This window comes from Alosa pseudoharengus, unplaced genomic scaffold, assembly GCF_046254945.1.
Source record: "Alosa pseudoharengus isolate Yale_2024_CS ecotype anadromous, Long Island Sound unplaced genomic scaffold, YU_APseudo_1.1 YU_APseudo_1.1_scf_12, whole genome shotgun sequence".
Lineage (NCBI taxonomy): Eukaryota > Metazoa > Chordata > Actinopteri > Clupeiformes > Clupeidae > Alosa > Alosa pseudoharengus.
The window spans coordinates 7,092,860-7,108,807 of NW_027468587.1; the positions used below are offsets into that span (position 1 = coordinate 7,092,860).

General features: G+C 40.0%; 3 protein-coding genes across 3 annotated transcripts; all 3 read left to right on the forward strand.

The window, feature by feature from the left end:
- The first annotated feature begins 1,809 nt into the window (after positions 1-1,809).
- apoc1 (apolipoprotein C-I) lies at positions 1,810-3,622 on the forward strand. The gene is made up of 4 exons (XM_076279941.1): positions 1,810-1,917; positions 2,588-2,654; positions 2,858-2,999; positions 3,283-3,622. Exons 2-4 carry the CDS (start codon positions 2,600-2,602, stop codon positions 3,350-3,352), a joined length of 267 nt encoding a protein of 88 aa, XP_076136056.1. The 5' UTR covers positions 1,810-1,917; positions 2,588-2,599; the 3' UTR covers positions 3,353-3,622.
- Positions 3,623-5,106: 1,484 nt separating this feature from the next.
- Positions 5,107-6,084, forward strand: apoc4 (apolipoprotein C-IV). Its single transcript, XM_076279940.1, has 3 exons — positions 5,107-5,266; positions 5,452-5,527; positions 5,766-6,084. The coding sequence occupies exons 1-3, from the start codon at positions 5,221-5,223 to the stop codon at positions 5,932-5,934; spliced, it is 291 nt and encodes a 96-aa protein (XP_076136055.1). The 5' UTR covers positions 5,107-5,220; the 3' UTR covers positions 5,935-6,084.
- A 6,946-nt stretch (positions 6,085-13,030) lies between these two features.
- apoa2 (apolipoprotein A-II) lies at positions 13,031-15,231 on the forward strand. The gene is made up of 3 exons (XM_076279937.1): positions 13,031-13,229; positions 13,916-14,135; positions 14,756-15,231. The coding sequence occupies exons 1-3, from the start codon at positions 13,109-13,111 to the stop codon at positions 14,913-14,915; spliced, it is 501 nt and encodes a 166-aa protein (XP_076136052.1). The 5' UTR covers positions 13,031-13,108; the 3' UTR covers positions 14,916-15,231.
- The last annotated feature ends 717 nt before the right edge of the window (positions 15,232-15,948 follow it).

The window sequence follows — 15,948 nt, forward strand, 5'->3', positions numbered from 1 at the left end:
ATAGGCAGATTGTTTAATGGATGTTGATGGGATAGTTTAATGGGTAGATGAGTGCATGGTTTGAAGAGGATGAATGGATAGAAAGTTGGATGGAATATGCCTTATATCCCTGTAGAATGGAGATACACAGAGAGAGTTGGCCTAATAGGCCTTTATCACGGCAGCTGAAGCAGGGCTGTTCAGTTTCCTGTTGGCAGGCAAACCACAGGTGTTCCTAAAAACATTAACGAGGCCTCTGGTTGAAGTAACTGTGGCTGAATCTGACACTTAATTAGAAACACCTGTACTCACACAGGAGCAGGGCTGTTCACTTCCTACTTCGGCTGCCGTGATAAAGGCCTATTGAGCAGAAAGCAGTTGATACAGGTGCAATCAGTTTAACTAGCTTTTTGATGGGACCTAGTTGAGCAGCTGGAAGTTGATACAGGTGCAAATCAAGTTAATTAGCCCATTATCATAGTCATAGTCCCCATACAAAGTCTATGGGTAAAAATAAGCTTGTTTTTTATTAATATCTCAAAAAGTATAAAGTTTACAAACGTGAAAAATACATTCCTCAAGTCTCCTTTTCAAGACCTACGTTACAAAGTTTGAACGAAGTTTCTACGTTAAACGGTTGAAGCTGAATTAGACGCAGAAATTTGGTGGGAAGAAGAAGAAGAAGAAGAAGAAGAAGAAGAAGAAGAAGAAGAAGAAGAAGAAGAAGAAGAAGAAGAAGAAGACTTCGGATAACAGAACAGTGCATTTTCATGCACTGTAATTACACTGAAAATAGCCTAGGCCTTAAAGGACTACAATATCAGTCCCCGCAGACTGATGCTATAATTAGCAATATAATCAGCAATATTGTGAGAGTGAAAACTGTTAATAACTGAAAACTGTCCCTGTTAATATCAATTTATTGAAGCCCTTTTAAGGTGTGATGAAAATCTTTCGGCGGGCTCTATGCACGCAAATGACCTACAACCCAGGGGCTAAGCCCCAATTCTATTCTATTCTAATTCAGACTGCAGAAAAAAGGGTGTCAATGCCCCTTTAACATAGGTGGGGCAGATCTTGTTTGTACCCATTTGTTTAAAATAATAAAAAAAGTAGAAGAATGGTAGAAGAATGCAGCAACATTTGCACACTGTCTTTTGTAAACACATCACATCAGAACATTTCTTGAGGTCAAATAAATCTAGCCTAAGTTAGTCTAATATTTTTTCATATGGGCCGATAAAGAAAACATCAGTTACTGACAGCATCTTAGTGACCTAACCTACAACTTTTTGCTTGGCTCTATAAGCCTTGTAAAGAAAGCATTATGTATGACACTTATAATTATGATGTAAAGATAGCAATCTCATAATGAAAAAAGTAGCACTGTCACGTTGTCTACATTAAGTGTAGGCTATTGGCAGAAGTAGTCTGCTGAAGTTTGTCTGACAAGCAAGTTTAGAGTCTTATCTGAGCAGTGACCAAAGTTGGACTTTAGAATATAAACTGCATCAATGCTCAAGTAGGCTACAAAATCGAAAAACTGACACATGGGGTTATCTGTGATTGCTGTCTGAAGGAACCGTGTTATCATGCCCTACTTAGCTTAGCTTGTGTGTATTTAAAATGAAATCGGGTTTCTTAAAAAAGAAATACTGAAATGGAAACTCTTGAGCCGCTTGCCGTTGAAAATGAAAACAGAGAGTAATTTCCCTGAGGTTAAAACAAGACCTGACAGACTCTGGTCGAGTCACGCATTTTTCAAAGTGAAATAAACATGTACATGAATCGTTTTGATAGGAAGTCGATGTCTCTATAGGTCAGAGGTGTTGTCAATGGTTGCGTCAGCGTGTCAGAGAAGTATTTAGGGACAGGCCAAACAGGCAGTCTTCACTCCCAGAATTCAGTCTCTCCGGTCAGCGCTCTGAGGAACAACAGGTGAGACAAGGATTTACCCGTTATTTAGCTGCGATTTTCGATAGGTTACAGCCTATTATGACAAATATGATTTGATGCAGATCTACAAAATAGGGCTATATTTTTATTTATAGTGACTATCCTGACGAAATAAGGCATAGTTTAAATATTACATATTTAAACAATTGTCAACAATTATGTGTGGCAAGTTAAGGCGTCATCAGAATAATGGGTAGGCTATTGCTTGTTTAGAATATATTTTTCTCCAGAAAAATAAATTGCGATTAGTGTTGCATCAGCCTGCCGTGTTTTTCATGGAAGTCTGTTATTATAAAACACTTTTGAATGTTTCTAGTCTGTTGTTGCTGACATATTGTGACATAATTATGAATATTTTAGGCTTATTCTTGTCTCTAGTCGTTGGCCTGTCATTACTTTTTTTTTTAATTCATCTTCTCTGTCTTAACTAATTAGCATATTGTGAATGCCGTGTCTCAATTGGGGGAGCTGTCCAACTGAGCAGGTGCTGATGGAGGCAGTGTAGCTATGTGTTTAATTGCAGTGAAGACTTGACAAAATACATTATTAAGCAACAAGTCAAAATTTGGTTTGACATTCCTCTAAAGACATCAGGCATGGAGTCAACTGAATCGTAAATAAAATACATGTTTCATTTGTTCTCTGTTTGCAGCCAAATCTAAAAATGAGACTGCTTGTCGCCATTTCCGTGCTGGTCCTTGTGCTGGCTGCACACTCTGGTAAGCTAACTGTTTCTGCCCATAACTGTGTTCGTTTTCACCTTGTTAGCCTATTCTAAAAATAAATGAATGAAATAAAAATAAATCTTATGCATCATTATTTGAGTAAATATTTGCGCATACGTCTACAATTCTATAGACACAGCTCATGATTTCACATCAAGTCTTTCTCTCTGGTCAACATTATGTTATCGCACACACAGATGCCCAGGAGGCTGAAGCAACGATCGAGCAGCGCTTTACCCAGTTCCAGCAGCAGATACAGACTCTGACGGACGACATTGCTGAGAAGACCAAAACCGCCCTGGAGCAGTTCCAGACCAGCGAATTTGCCACCAAGACCAAGTAAGCCAACCACCTGGTCTCAACCCGTATGCGTAGCCTGACAGTCTTGTATACAGTAGTGCAGGCTTCTGTAGCCTAGGTACTATAGCATGTTGGACGTTTTTATCTGTAGCTTTCGTTGTCTTAGTAAATAGCCTGGGACCTCCCTACAGGACTTTAATATCTTTCCTGCTTATATAAGAAACATACTGCATAATGTTTACATTTCATAGTCAAAATAGAACGTGTAAATCACAAAAAAAAGAACATGTCTCAACACTGCTTTTTGTGTGTTTGCCAAAAGGAGCTTCTTCACTGAGCAGTTTGAGAAGATCAAGGCGAAAATGGAAGAGACCTTCCCCAATCAGAACTAAGGGCCTACCCCATACAAAAAAACGTTTCTCAGCTGCTCTGCTTTGGACCGCAAGATTATCTGACCCCCTGTGCAAGATGGACATCTTTAACCATTTGCCACCATGCCAAACATAAAACAATCTTGTTACAAAATGTAGCGTTTCTGTGCTAATCCATAGTGTTTTTTACTCAATGGATTGAATGCACACAGTCACTTTTAAAGTACAATGCCTAATTATGCAAATGTTTTTTAAAGCTGTTGAAAACAATAAAATGTGAATATAATTTGACATTGATGTCTGTCCCTCTCTTGTCCATTTGAAATATTGAAAATATGATTTTTTGAATCAATATATTGTCACACTGAATTAATACATTGTCATACTGTGATATCCAAAATAACAATCCTTAAATATGTGGTGAGGCATATAGGGCCATGTAAAACACAAGGACAAAAACAAATATACTGTTGTGATAAAGTAGTAATTTAGTTAGCAGTAAATGCTGTAAGGTTGTATAATACCTGCAGATAAGTGCAAATACAGTAACCTTTTATTAAATGTTCTCTGATTAAGATATTGAGATAAAAAAGACTGATGCCAAGCACATATTTTATGGGATTAAATCCCTTATACATTTGTGTTGGTAAATGGATTTGATAGGATTTGATGTGATTTATTCATGGTTGCATCATTTAATTGAATGGTGAACGTCAATAACAAACTGCCAACGTGACACAGTTTTTGTCTTTCACAACAGCTGGCTGCAGTGATTGTTTATCTTCTGTTAATGATCACTGCACTGTTCTACTTGGAACTATAGATTGAAATGCAGAATAGTTTCATTCAGGGGTGTGATTGGGTAGATTTTCTCCCACCCCTCTCCTGGATGTGTGGTGTGACAAAGGCACACAAAACTTTATTTGTTCTTGCAAGTCCAATAGTGGGAACATTAGAGAACATTAGAGAACATTAGAGAACATTAGAGAACATTAGAGAACATTACCACTGTATGGAAACTCATAAAATATGTGTTTTGCTATCCTACCATATTTGAGGTCCCCACTGAGGAAAAACAATTGACATAAAAATATGCTTTTTTGGCTGACCTTGAAGAGTATAGAAGTTGTAATCTGTTAACATGCACAAATAGGTAATTTATGACAGAAAGAGAAAAATAAATGAATAATGAGATTTTATTCTCTTTGAATGTTCTGTGCAAATCTGTTTGGTTGGAATCAGCTGAGTCTGCCCTGTGGTAAAGACTTCTCCCCCTTTCCAGACAATATGGAGGATGATAGCAGGATGTGTGCCAAAAATAACAAAGAGAAGCAAGGACATTACTCCACACATGTGGTGACAGCTGCGCTGTCTTGGCATTTTAACATAGCTCTATATTTTGCTGTCAAAGATTCTTATCAGAGATGCGCAGACTGGTTGTCTTGTATTAAAGAAAAACGATGCGCTAAAATTTTAAGCATAACCTGTTCAATTCTTGTCAGGAACAAAAATTGACATTTTGTGTTTCGGATATTTGTACACAACATATTTTGAATAAGAAATGACCCAACACACTCATGAACACATATCTCTCTCTGAATGAAATTCTTTCTTGAAATTCGACTGATATTTTCCTTCTCTGAGTTTCTGATTGACCATCAACAGAATCAAAACCTTTCACCCACTTGGTTCACGACCCAATCGTTGAGCCAAATCAAACTTTATCCTGTCCTACCAGTCATCGCAAAATCATCCTGGCAGACTGGCGTGAAAAAGTGCACATGGAGATATGAAGCTCTGAATTCCTCTCAGCTGATAAATGAAATTGTCTACATCGGCGATTAGGATCAAATATATCTAAAGAAAAAAGTAGATTTTTTTTAGGAATCATGTTAAATAAGTTGGCATTGCTTGCCCTCATCTGCATGTTGCCAGGTAAGTGCTTGTTCTGTGGAATTCTGTTGGTCACATTTTCATAAATTCACCATATATCTCTAACAGAAATGTATTGAAGGCAGCCTGGAGTTTGTGACACAAAGTTGTCAAATTCGGTACACTTTTCTTTGTTTTTTTTTTGTTATATATACTTTTGCATGTGTCCTTCCTCCTGCGGGTCACAGCATGTACACTGATGGAATCGACCCCTCCTGGTCTCCCAACTCCAGGAGTTATACAACGCACTAAAGAGGCATACCGGTACGCTGTCTCTCTGTGTGTGTTTGTGTGTGTGTGTGTTTGTATGTGTGTGTGAGTGAGTGATTGTGTGTGTGCATGTGAACTGAAAAAATCCCTATTGCTTGTATGTATATATATATATATATATATTTATCGGATGAAGACAGTATGTAGTTTGTGTCTATCATACATGTTGATTATGTATGTTCATTCACATACATGGTGTTAGATATTTCTGTGCATTCTTCATTTCCTGCAGGTCAGCCGTAGAGAATGTGAAGAACGTTGGCGAGCTGATGTGGGGCATAGCTACAATGTACTATGATGACCATGTGAAGGAGCGAGTGGACCCTTACCTCACCTGGCCCTCGTTCAACTACACCTCAGTCTGGAGCAGAGTCAAGGCCAGAGTGCCATGGACAGGCTAGCTAGATCTCATGCCCACTGGCCCAAAGTCATCAGCTCTTCTGCTACACGGTTTTGTTGTATCCGTTGTTATCCATCATCTTGCATAGAATTAATCTGTGGCCTTCACATAATATTAAGCTTGTGATTTGATGTGGCGAAGTGGGACTGCAATGGGAATAATAAATATGTTGATTAAAAACAAGACTGTGTGTGTGTGTGTGTGTGTGTGAATGATTTGCCAGTGCTGTTTAGATCACAACATGGCACAAACATACACACACACACCCACACATAAATCTGTATTTGTTTATGTGTGTGTGTCTGTGTTTGTGTGTGTGTGTGTGTGTGTGTGTGTGTATGTATGTGTGTGTGTGTGTGTGTGCATGCAATCACACTGATATAACAAGCAGAGTGTTTACTCAAGACGAGGGGCATAACTGGAACACCTTATACTGAACGACAAGGCCTCTGGACAAGTCAAATCCTATACACTGCAAAAAATGAAATCTAACCAAGTGTTGATAATCTTATATTAAGATCAAAAAATCTATTTGGTATTGTTTTTAGTATGAAAAGACTTACCTAGTGCTCTCTCGAAAGATCATTTTGACTTAATTTAAGAAGACTTTGACTTATTTTAAGGAGTCTTATCAAGACAAATTTGCTCAATGCACTGGCAGACAAATTTGCTTGTTTTTAGGACAAATTTGCTTAACGCACTGGCAGACAAATTTGCTTGTTTTCAGGATGAGATGTCTTAATTTAAGAAAAGTTTGACTTATTTTAAGTCAAATGAGTTCATTAGAAAGTGCTAGGTAAGTGTCTTTATACTAAAAACAATACCAACTAGTTTTTTTTTATCTTGATATAAGATTAATAACACTTGGTTAGATTTTATTAGATAAGCAGTTTTTGCAGTGTAGAGAGATTAACCATGACCATGACGTGGAAGTTGTGGAGGTTTGACCATTCCACATGTTCTTCTTACTGAGAAACTCTACAAAATACAAGCACCTGGACACTGGCTGTAAAGACAAAGAGTGACAGAAGTGTTTATATTTTCCCCCTGAGAGGACAGCTTCCAGGGACATCCCGCACAGTCTGTGTGGAATCTGCTATCTAGGGTGGGTGCAAGGGGCCAAAGGGGCACGATGAGTTGGAAGGCAGGATGAGAGGGGCAGCGAGATGGCCATCACTCTTGATTCACCTACCAGAGAGAGTCATGGTTAAGGACTACCTCCTGTGAAAATCAAGTTTTTAACTTTGTTGACATGTTTGTAAGATGTCTGCTATTTGCTACCTGCTATTTGTTAGCATACAGTGCCTATAAAAAGTGTTCACCCACCTTACATTTCCCCTTTTACTGTTTTAATAAATGGACTCTTTGTCAATTTAATTTGGCCATAACAATAATGAACACAAATCCCCTCTTTAATGAAAGTGAAAGCACATTTCTACAAAGTAATGTTAATTAATTAAAAATATATAATGCAATATAAGTGACTGCATTAATAAGCGACTGACCTAAATTAACAGCGGTCCAGCCAATTGGTGCTAATAGTCTCACAGTTAGTGAAATGGAGATCGCCTGAGTTCAGGGAATGTGTATAGTATAGGCCTAGAAAAAAAAAGACACCACCGTCTAGTAGGTCCAGTCACTGGTCAATCAGTATTCCTGGCTATAATTCCACCATGAAGACAAAAGAACACTCCAAACAACTCAAAGAAAAGGTTATTGACAAGCATAAGTGAGGGAATGGATACAAAAAATGTTCATGTCACTGAACATCCCCTGAGTACAGTGAAATACATCATTAAGGAATGTAAGGAATATGGCTAATGTGCAAATCTGCCTAGAACAGGCTGTCACAAACTGATTGGCTATTCAAGAAGAATAATGGTGGGGGAGGCCACCGAGGCACCTGCATGTGACAACCTTAAAGAAGTTAAAAGCTTCAGCAGCTGAGATGGGAGAAACTATGCATACAGCAGTTTTTGCCCGAATACTTCACCAGTCAAAGCTCTAGTATATAAGTATAAATACTCTTTTGATCCCGAGAGGGAAATTTGGTCTCTGCATTTATCCCAATCCTTGAATTAGTGAAACACACTCAGCACACAGTAAACACACAGTGAGGTGAAGCACACAAATCCCGGCGCAGTGAGCTGCCTGCAACAACAGCGGCGCTCGGGGAGCAGTGAGGGGTTAGGTGCCTTGCTCAAGGGCACTTCAGCCGTGCCTACTGGTCGGGGTTCGAACCGGCAACCTTCTGGTCACAAGTCCGAAGCACTAACCAGTAGGCCATGGCTATGGGTGAGTGGGAAAGCTAAAATCTAAAGGTCACCCATAGACATGTGGGAGACTCCAAAGTCAAATGGAAGAAGGTTCGTTTGTCTGATGAGACCAAAATTGAGCTTTTTGGCCATCAGACTAGAGGCTATTTTTGGCAGACACCAAACACTGCACATCACTAAAAACGCACCATCCCTAATTTAAAGCGTGGTGGTGGTAGAATCATATTGTGAAGATATTTCTCGACAGCAGGCCCTGGAAGGCTTGTAAAGGTAAAAGTAAAAATGAATTCAGCAAAATATATGGAAATCCTGGAGGACAATCTGATTCAGTCTGCAAGAGAAGCTACAGCAAAAACACAGAAATGGTTTAAAGACAACAAGGTCAATGTTTTGGAATGACCAAGTCAAAGCCCAGACCCTATCTGGACACAGAGATGTGTTCGAAACAACGCAGCTTGTGTTGTTTTCAATATATTCGTTTTAAGAGTGTATAGAAAATCTGTGGCTGTACTTAAAGGTACACTATGCAAGTTTTTTAGCTTAATATGCAAGTTGTTTCATGACTTTTTTCGGGTTGAATGGTGGCCGTCTCGCTTCCCCCTAGCGCCTGTGAGCGGAAAAACCACCCTTGCAACTGTGGGCCGGCAGGCCGACGGCCTCAGTGTCAGGAAGTATAACGAGTGTAACAAATTGCTTGAAAAAGGTAGCGATGGAGTTTCTCAGACATTCGTCATGACAGAGCCAGCGAAAAAGAAGCAAAAACCGAGAAAACAGTAAGGAAATTGCCAACACTGCATAGTTTACCTTTAAAAAGGGGTGTTCACACCCGATCCTCTTCCAACCTGGCAGAGCTTGAGCAGTTTTGCAAAATAATTGGAGTAACATTGCAGTATCCAGATGTGCAAGCCTAATTGAGACCTATCCACGCAGACTCCACACTTTAATTGCGACCAAAGGTGCATCTACTCAATGCTAACTTGAAGGGGGTGAATATTTATGCAATCATTTATTTTGCATTATATATTTTTTAATTAGTTTTACTTTGTAGAAATCTGCTTTCACTTTCACATTAAAGAGGGGATTTTTGAAAATTATTGTAAAAAAGGCCTAATTATAAAATTCATTCATAAAAGCAAAAAATATGAACAAATTGGAAATGGGGGGGGGGGGGGGTGAATACTTTTTATAGGCACTATATCATGAGCGAAATAAACAGTCAATATCATGGTTGAGGATTTCCACTTTGGATCTACGTTTTGACTGATAACAGCCTTAGTGGGCAAATTCAGGCATCAGTCCATTAGTGTGTCACAAGTGTACAGAACTACTCTTGTGTACTGGGGTTGGACAATTCTTCATAAAGATGCAGGCAAGCAAGCTAACGTGTCCACAGCCAGTAGCAGATGAACAGTGTGTAGAGAAGGGGTGGGACTAGAGAGATCCCATTTCCAGACATGAGGAAGAATATGAGGAATTATGTTTAAGCTATTTTAAGGCCATGAGGGGATTTTTCTTCTGAATGTATACTTTAAGGATTAATGAAGAGATTTAATTAACTGCTTGAGTCCGTCAAAACATTAGATGAAGGTTGGGCACCATCTAAAGACCTCCTTTCCTGGCTAAAGCTACAACTAGACTAGCCATGACTAGACTAATTTGGTGGAATCCTAGAGACTCACTGTATGCGTGACTAGGTCGCCAAATGACAGATTATCAATTCAACTTATCGTTTTGCCCTTAGTCCAACAGCATAATAACATTAAATAAATGGTATTCAGTGTGTGACAATGCATTGTATTCATTTTACCTCATCAATACAACACACTTTTTCAGTTACTCCCCACAACTGCAATGCAGGACACATAACAATATTTTTGGGATTGGGATATCAGTGGAACACAACTCATTTCAGAGCTTGTAGTTTGTGAGAAGCTACAACACTAAGTTGAACCAGAAGGAGACACACAAGAGACACCCGATAGGTCGGACGCAACTGAAGCCTTCCATTCACGAGGCATAAAAAATAGTTTAAGAAGATTAGTCTAATGTTTTGAATGTGTGCGGCGCTCTCACGTCTAGTGTAGCCAGTTCCATTAATTGTTGTGGAAGCTTATTGGTGCAGCATTTACTGCGTGAATGGAATGCTTCAGATGTGCACCCAGTGCAGCCTGCCCTTACTCTGTCGTACTATATGTATGTGTTTGCCTTTGATGTGGATTCAAACATTTAGTAGAGTTGAGTAGAAATTAATCATAAGTATTACAGTAAATGAACAATGTTTGACCACATGCAAGTAAAAATTGGACATTTTTATGGTTCTTCCCTGAATGAATGCAAACTATGGTGTATGATACACAATAGAGGGTGATAGGGAACCAATGAGGGAATGATAAGTCAGCAAGTAAAGAACATGACATAGAAAAGGAAGAGAGTGAAAGAGAGAGACAAAACAGAGAGGGGGGTGAAAAGAGAGAGGAGAGAGAGAGGGTGAACTCAAATAAAAATGGCCTGACTCCAAAGATTGCTGAACAGGCATGTTCCATGCTCCAGAGGCAAAGGTTCAGTGAGTCTATCAGTCTGTTCATCGGCCTAGATCCATGAACCTTTGTACAAACATCATACCATTCAATAGCCTGTCTCTGTGCATGAATGAAACAGCCATTGTCTGGCTAAAATTCAGAGCAAGCTGACAACTGGGTGCTTAAATGCAATATGCAGCAAATGCAATTCTCCTATACAATATTATAAATACACGTTTACTGTATGCTTCCCATACACAGGTGTTTTTTATTGCTTTAACACTAAATTCAAAAGTATTCCACAGTTAGCAAACCACTAAACACATTTTTCTACTTTAGAGACAAAAATGTCACAACTTTGCAATTTCAATTTTCCAAAAAACCACACCCATGAACTAGCCTGGCTAACGTCAGACCTCATCTCATTGAGATGGGGTCTGGGAACTAGACATTAATTTTCTCGTATTTGAAACGTGGTTTACGAATGACCAGAGCCGTTTATTGGGCGCTACGAATGTCTATCAAATGCGTCTGTACATAGCTCATAACGGCTTCGGTGTGTCGTCATCGTCTTGCTGTCCTCCTCCGTTCTGTGATTGGTTCCTTCGTTGAGGTGAAAACGAAGTCCATAGAATCCAGGCTGCCTAGCAGCGTGAATAAAATTGCGCGCGTAAGGCAGCATGGGAAAACCCAGGCTACCCATGAACCAACTGATTAAACACACTGTCAGGTGTGAAGACACTTAACGTGTATGTCTATTGCTCACACACTTTTTGCAGAATTTGGCTCAATATGTCAAAACTCCAAAAAACAGCCAAATAAGACGAAGCACTTGGAGGAGGATAAGAGGAGGATAAGAGGGGAATCCTGTAGAGGGGAAGGGAGAGAGAAAGAGGAGGATGAGGGATAGGGAGAGGAAGAGGGGGATGAGAGATAATGAGAGGAAGAGGAGGATAAGAGGGGAATCCTGTAGAGGGGAAGGGAGAGAGAAAGAGGAGGATGAAGAGGAGGATGAGAGAGGAAGATTGATATAGAGAGGAAGAGGAGGATGAAGAGGGAATGAGAGAGGAAGAGGGATTGGGAGAGGAAGAGGAGGGTGAAGAGGAGGATGAGAGAGGAAGATGGATATAGAGAGGAAGAGGCAGAACTGGAGAAGTATGTGGATGAAAACAAGGATCAAATGTATGTAAAAGATGAGATTTGAGCAACACTGGTTATAAAGAAATGGATTGAGTCATGCGACATGTGACCAAATATATGCAGGTTCTATGACTGGATGCTTTTAATTTACTCTGTGCCCCTAAGACTAGCGTTATAAGCTAATTAGCGGGTTGCTATAAAACTGGTCACATTCGATTAGCATGAAAACATATCCCAGAGAACGGTCAAACTCGGTACACATGTGTTATTAACCCCTATGTTCATTTTGCAGTGGCATTGTCCTTTAAGCAATTCAAATAAAACACACAACAGAAATTAGTCATCATGAATCTGAATTGAGTGATTGGATATATAGTACAGCTGTGCAATACTAGCAGTACTAGCTTTTGGCTACAGAGCTAATGAGTGATTGATAAAATTCTGTCACCCTGTGATTACCATGTTCATGATAGCTGTAACAGCTGTATATTTGCACAGGGCTGTTAGCTTGACTGGTGTAAGTTCATGCCGTGGGCGAAATGGACTTTGTGAAAGTAAACCGGCCTGTTAGTGTTTGTCCCATAGGAACAGTGGGTTCATCAGCTGCTTGTGCATCTGGTGTGTGTGTGTGTGTGTGCACGCACACGTGCGCCTGTGTGTGAATGTGTGTGTGTGTGTGTGTGTAAGAGACAAAAAATGGAAAGGGGAGAGAGAAAGGGGTGGTGGGGGGTGAGACTGCCAGAGAGTTTCACTTATAGGAATACAGAGGTCATCAATTCTCAGAGTGTGTGTGTGTGTGTGTGTTTGTGTGTATGAGTGTGTGTGTGTGTGTGAGAGGTCCTCAGATGACATTGGATTGGACAAGCAGACAGGGCCGTTAGCCGACAGTATAACTGTGGCTTCAGCAGGACTCAGAAGCTGTCAGTTCACTCCCTGCCCTCAAACGTTCACTTCCAGGACCTTCAGAGCCAAAGAGAAGGAGGTACTGTACACTTACTGCACAGCTGTACCGCTCGGTTATACATTTAGACTCTGCATAGATCTTTAGCTTTACGTGCATCACTTTCTGTTAGTTCGAAATGGTCTTCAGTGCCTGTCGACTTTCTAAGGCTTCATGGGGTCTTTAAAACATGACTTACCCATATTATTTTAAAATGGGAAATGCTGTTTGCACATTTACTTAGATTCCTTGCAGTATATATGTAGTCTGCAGTAGACGCATTCTGTTCATGATTTTGTTATGCCAAATCCTGTGTTATATTTTATGCATGAACCAGAAATTTGTTTTGTTTGGTGTCTGTTTTTTCCTCTTTTAGACATGTCTGCGAAACTGGTGTTGGCCCTTATTGTGGCACTCCAAGGTAAGCCTGCATGACATGCATAGTTATCCCTCATTACTAAATGAGTACAAAGATGGCAGATGGCAAATTAATGCTTAAATCATGCCCACTATTTGACCTGCAATTTTTTAATGCATCTCATGCATTGACTAGTTTTTGCAGGGAAGTTTCAAAATGGTAATACTTAGGCATTCTGTAATTATAGTTCTATGATCCTTTTGCTGTGTCCTGTGAACCAAGTCTGATCAGTGTGGTTGCACTATATTTGATACTCCTGGGCAAAGCTTTCTTTGCATCACTAACAAAACTTTGTCCTGGTAGACTCAAATACAGAAGCACACAGAGTCTGACCTTTACTTAGCTAAGGTTATCTGGCCTCAAAGTTCAACAAACTCTCAACCACCCATCCATGAGCTTTCATCTACTTTTAGGCAGCATCACAAACTCAGATTAACGCATTCCGACACCATTACGAACACATTTGTGAATCCTCTACCTACTTCCCTGCTAGTTATTATCAATACTAGTGCAGCAAATTACATTTGTGCATATGAGAGTTTATTCTTTGTTGAAAGATTTGTGAATTAACTCTTTATTGGTGAACTAGTTGCTTATTAAAAGTATTTTCTCTCTTCTCTCTCTCTCTTCTCTTTCCCATTTCCCCTCTTCATCCATCTTTCTCTCTCTCACTCCTTCCTACCCCCCAGTGTCCATGTGCCTGTGCGCCCCTGAGCCTGACAAGGAGCTGGTAGACAAGTATGAGGAGATGAAGGCCACCTTCTACAAACGCCTGCTGAACGCCTACAAGAAAGCCCAGGGTGCCGCGGGCCCCATCGCCGAGGGCAACCCCCAGGCCTCCATGATCAAGGAGTACATCGAGTCCCTGCAGGCCGATCCCAAAATGCAGAACGCCGTCAAAGTCATTACGTGAGTCTTGTGACATCAACACAATGTCCCGCTTTTTTACATAACTCTCCTGCACTCATAGAGCCTAGAATTGAGATAAAGGGATTCCCACTCAAAATGTAGATAAGCCTAATGGAATATGTGTCCAGTCATCACTAAATAAGCTACCACCATGGGTGGGGAGTGTAGTGGTTTAGGAGATGGGCTAGTGTGCAGTAGCCTGAAAGTTAAGGGTTACATTTCTGAATTCCACCGTTGTACCTTACAGCAATACACTTAACCCGAAGTTGCTCCGGAGATAATGTAATCCCTTGTAATATAGTTGACATATGTAAGTCACTTTGGACAACAGTGTCTGGTAAATGTACTGTTTGTCACTTGTTTATTTTATTGCAAGCCACTAAGAAATACCTTCACCGACTTGCCTATTGTGACCACACCCTTACTCACAATTGTTCAGCTCAGTTTGAATTTCATTTAGGTTTATTCATCGCTATAATATTTTTTTTGTCTATTTTGTTGTTTTTCACTTCCATAGAAAAAATACACACACAGCAGACCTACACGTTTCCAATAGGACCATGGTGTGTGTGTGTGTGACCTCACCTAATGTTGGCTCGATCTTTCTCTCTCTCCTCCAGTGGCATGGCAGGTGAGCTCGGCCCAGCTGTTGACAGAGCCCGCTCTGGTGCCCTGGGAGTGTACGGAGAGTACCTGCGCCCATACATCGGCACCTACCTGGACCACGCCATCAGCGGCATCAAGCCCGTGCTGGACGCTGTGCTGCCTGCCGACGAGTAAAAGCTGCTCTCCCATTACTTCGAACCCCAACTCTCTGCAATCCTGTAGACATGCTGATTTCACCTGATGTATGAGTTACATAGAGAGAAAAAAAATACACCGCCAGTCTCACTCTGCAGCGCAATAATTACAGATGTAAACAAAATGTGCTAAATGCAAGCGATTTCTTTCTAGCATTGCAAACCAATATAGTATTACAAACTGTGTGCATGTATATAACTGTGGATTTGTTAACCAGGAATGGATGAGAAGGATATCATCAGGAGTCTGTGTGTGTGTGTGTTTGTCCTGAGTAAAATAAAGATGTCATACACTACTTTATTGAGTATTCCTTCTCGTAATGAGGTTATTTTAGAAAAATAATTGTAAATTGCATTTAGTAATTTAGTCTGTGAAACTATAGTTCATATACTTCATGCAAGAGGAATAATGTCGTTATGGATTTATTATTTTGGCTTATATTCAGGGAGCAAATTATCAGTGCTAACGATATTCGACGATATTGTACAAGATGTAGTTTAAGATAACGCTAACGTGGTGGTCTTCTATCACCATACGAAGAGTCAGAGATCATCATTTGCCCTCCCTCTTTGGCTAATGTATTCAAAAGATGGAGGCCGAAACATGGCTGCGGCCATATGGGCGACTTGGTCGTATATATCCTGAATGGCAGATTCTACGCTTACGAGAATACTTTGATTTGTTGGTGGAAGTAATTACACATGAATGAGCACATATTTTTGAAAGAAAAATGGGTTTTTGCTAAGAATCAACTCAAAATAAATAATTACCCAATGTAGCTTTAAAAAAAATGTCTGCTCTTTTGCCCACAAATCAACCTGCATGTTACACCTGGAAATGCCACTCCAAGTGTTCAAAAGTGAAATTAAAGTCCACTGTGGCACATTTGGGTCATTCACATCAGAGTTGAAGTCCAAATGAAGTAAAACATCTTATGTAAAGATAAGAAAATGGCACCCAATGACATGAATGCTAATCCTTAATAATGGTGGAGCCAATGGCCTAGATACCA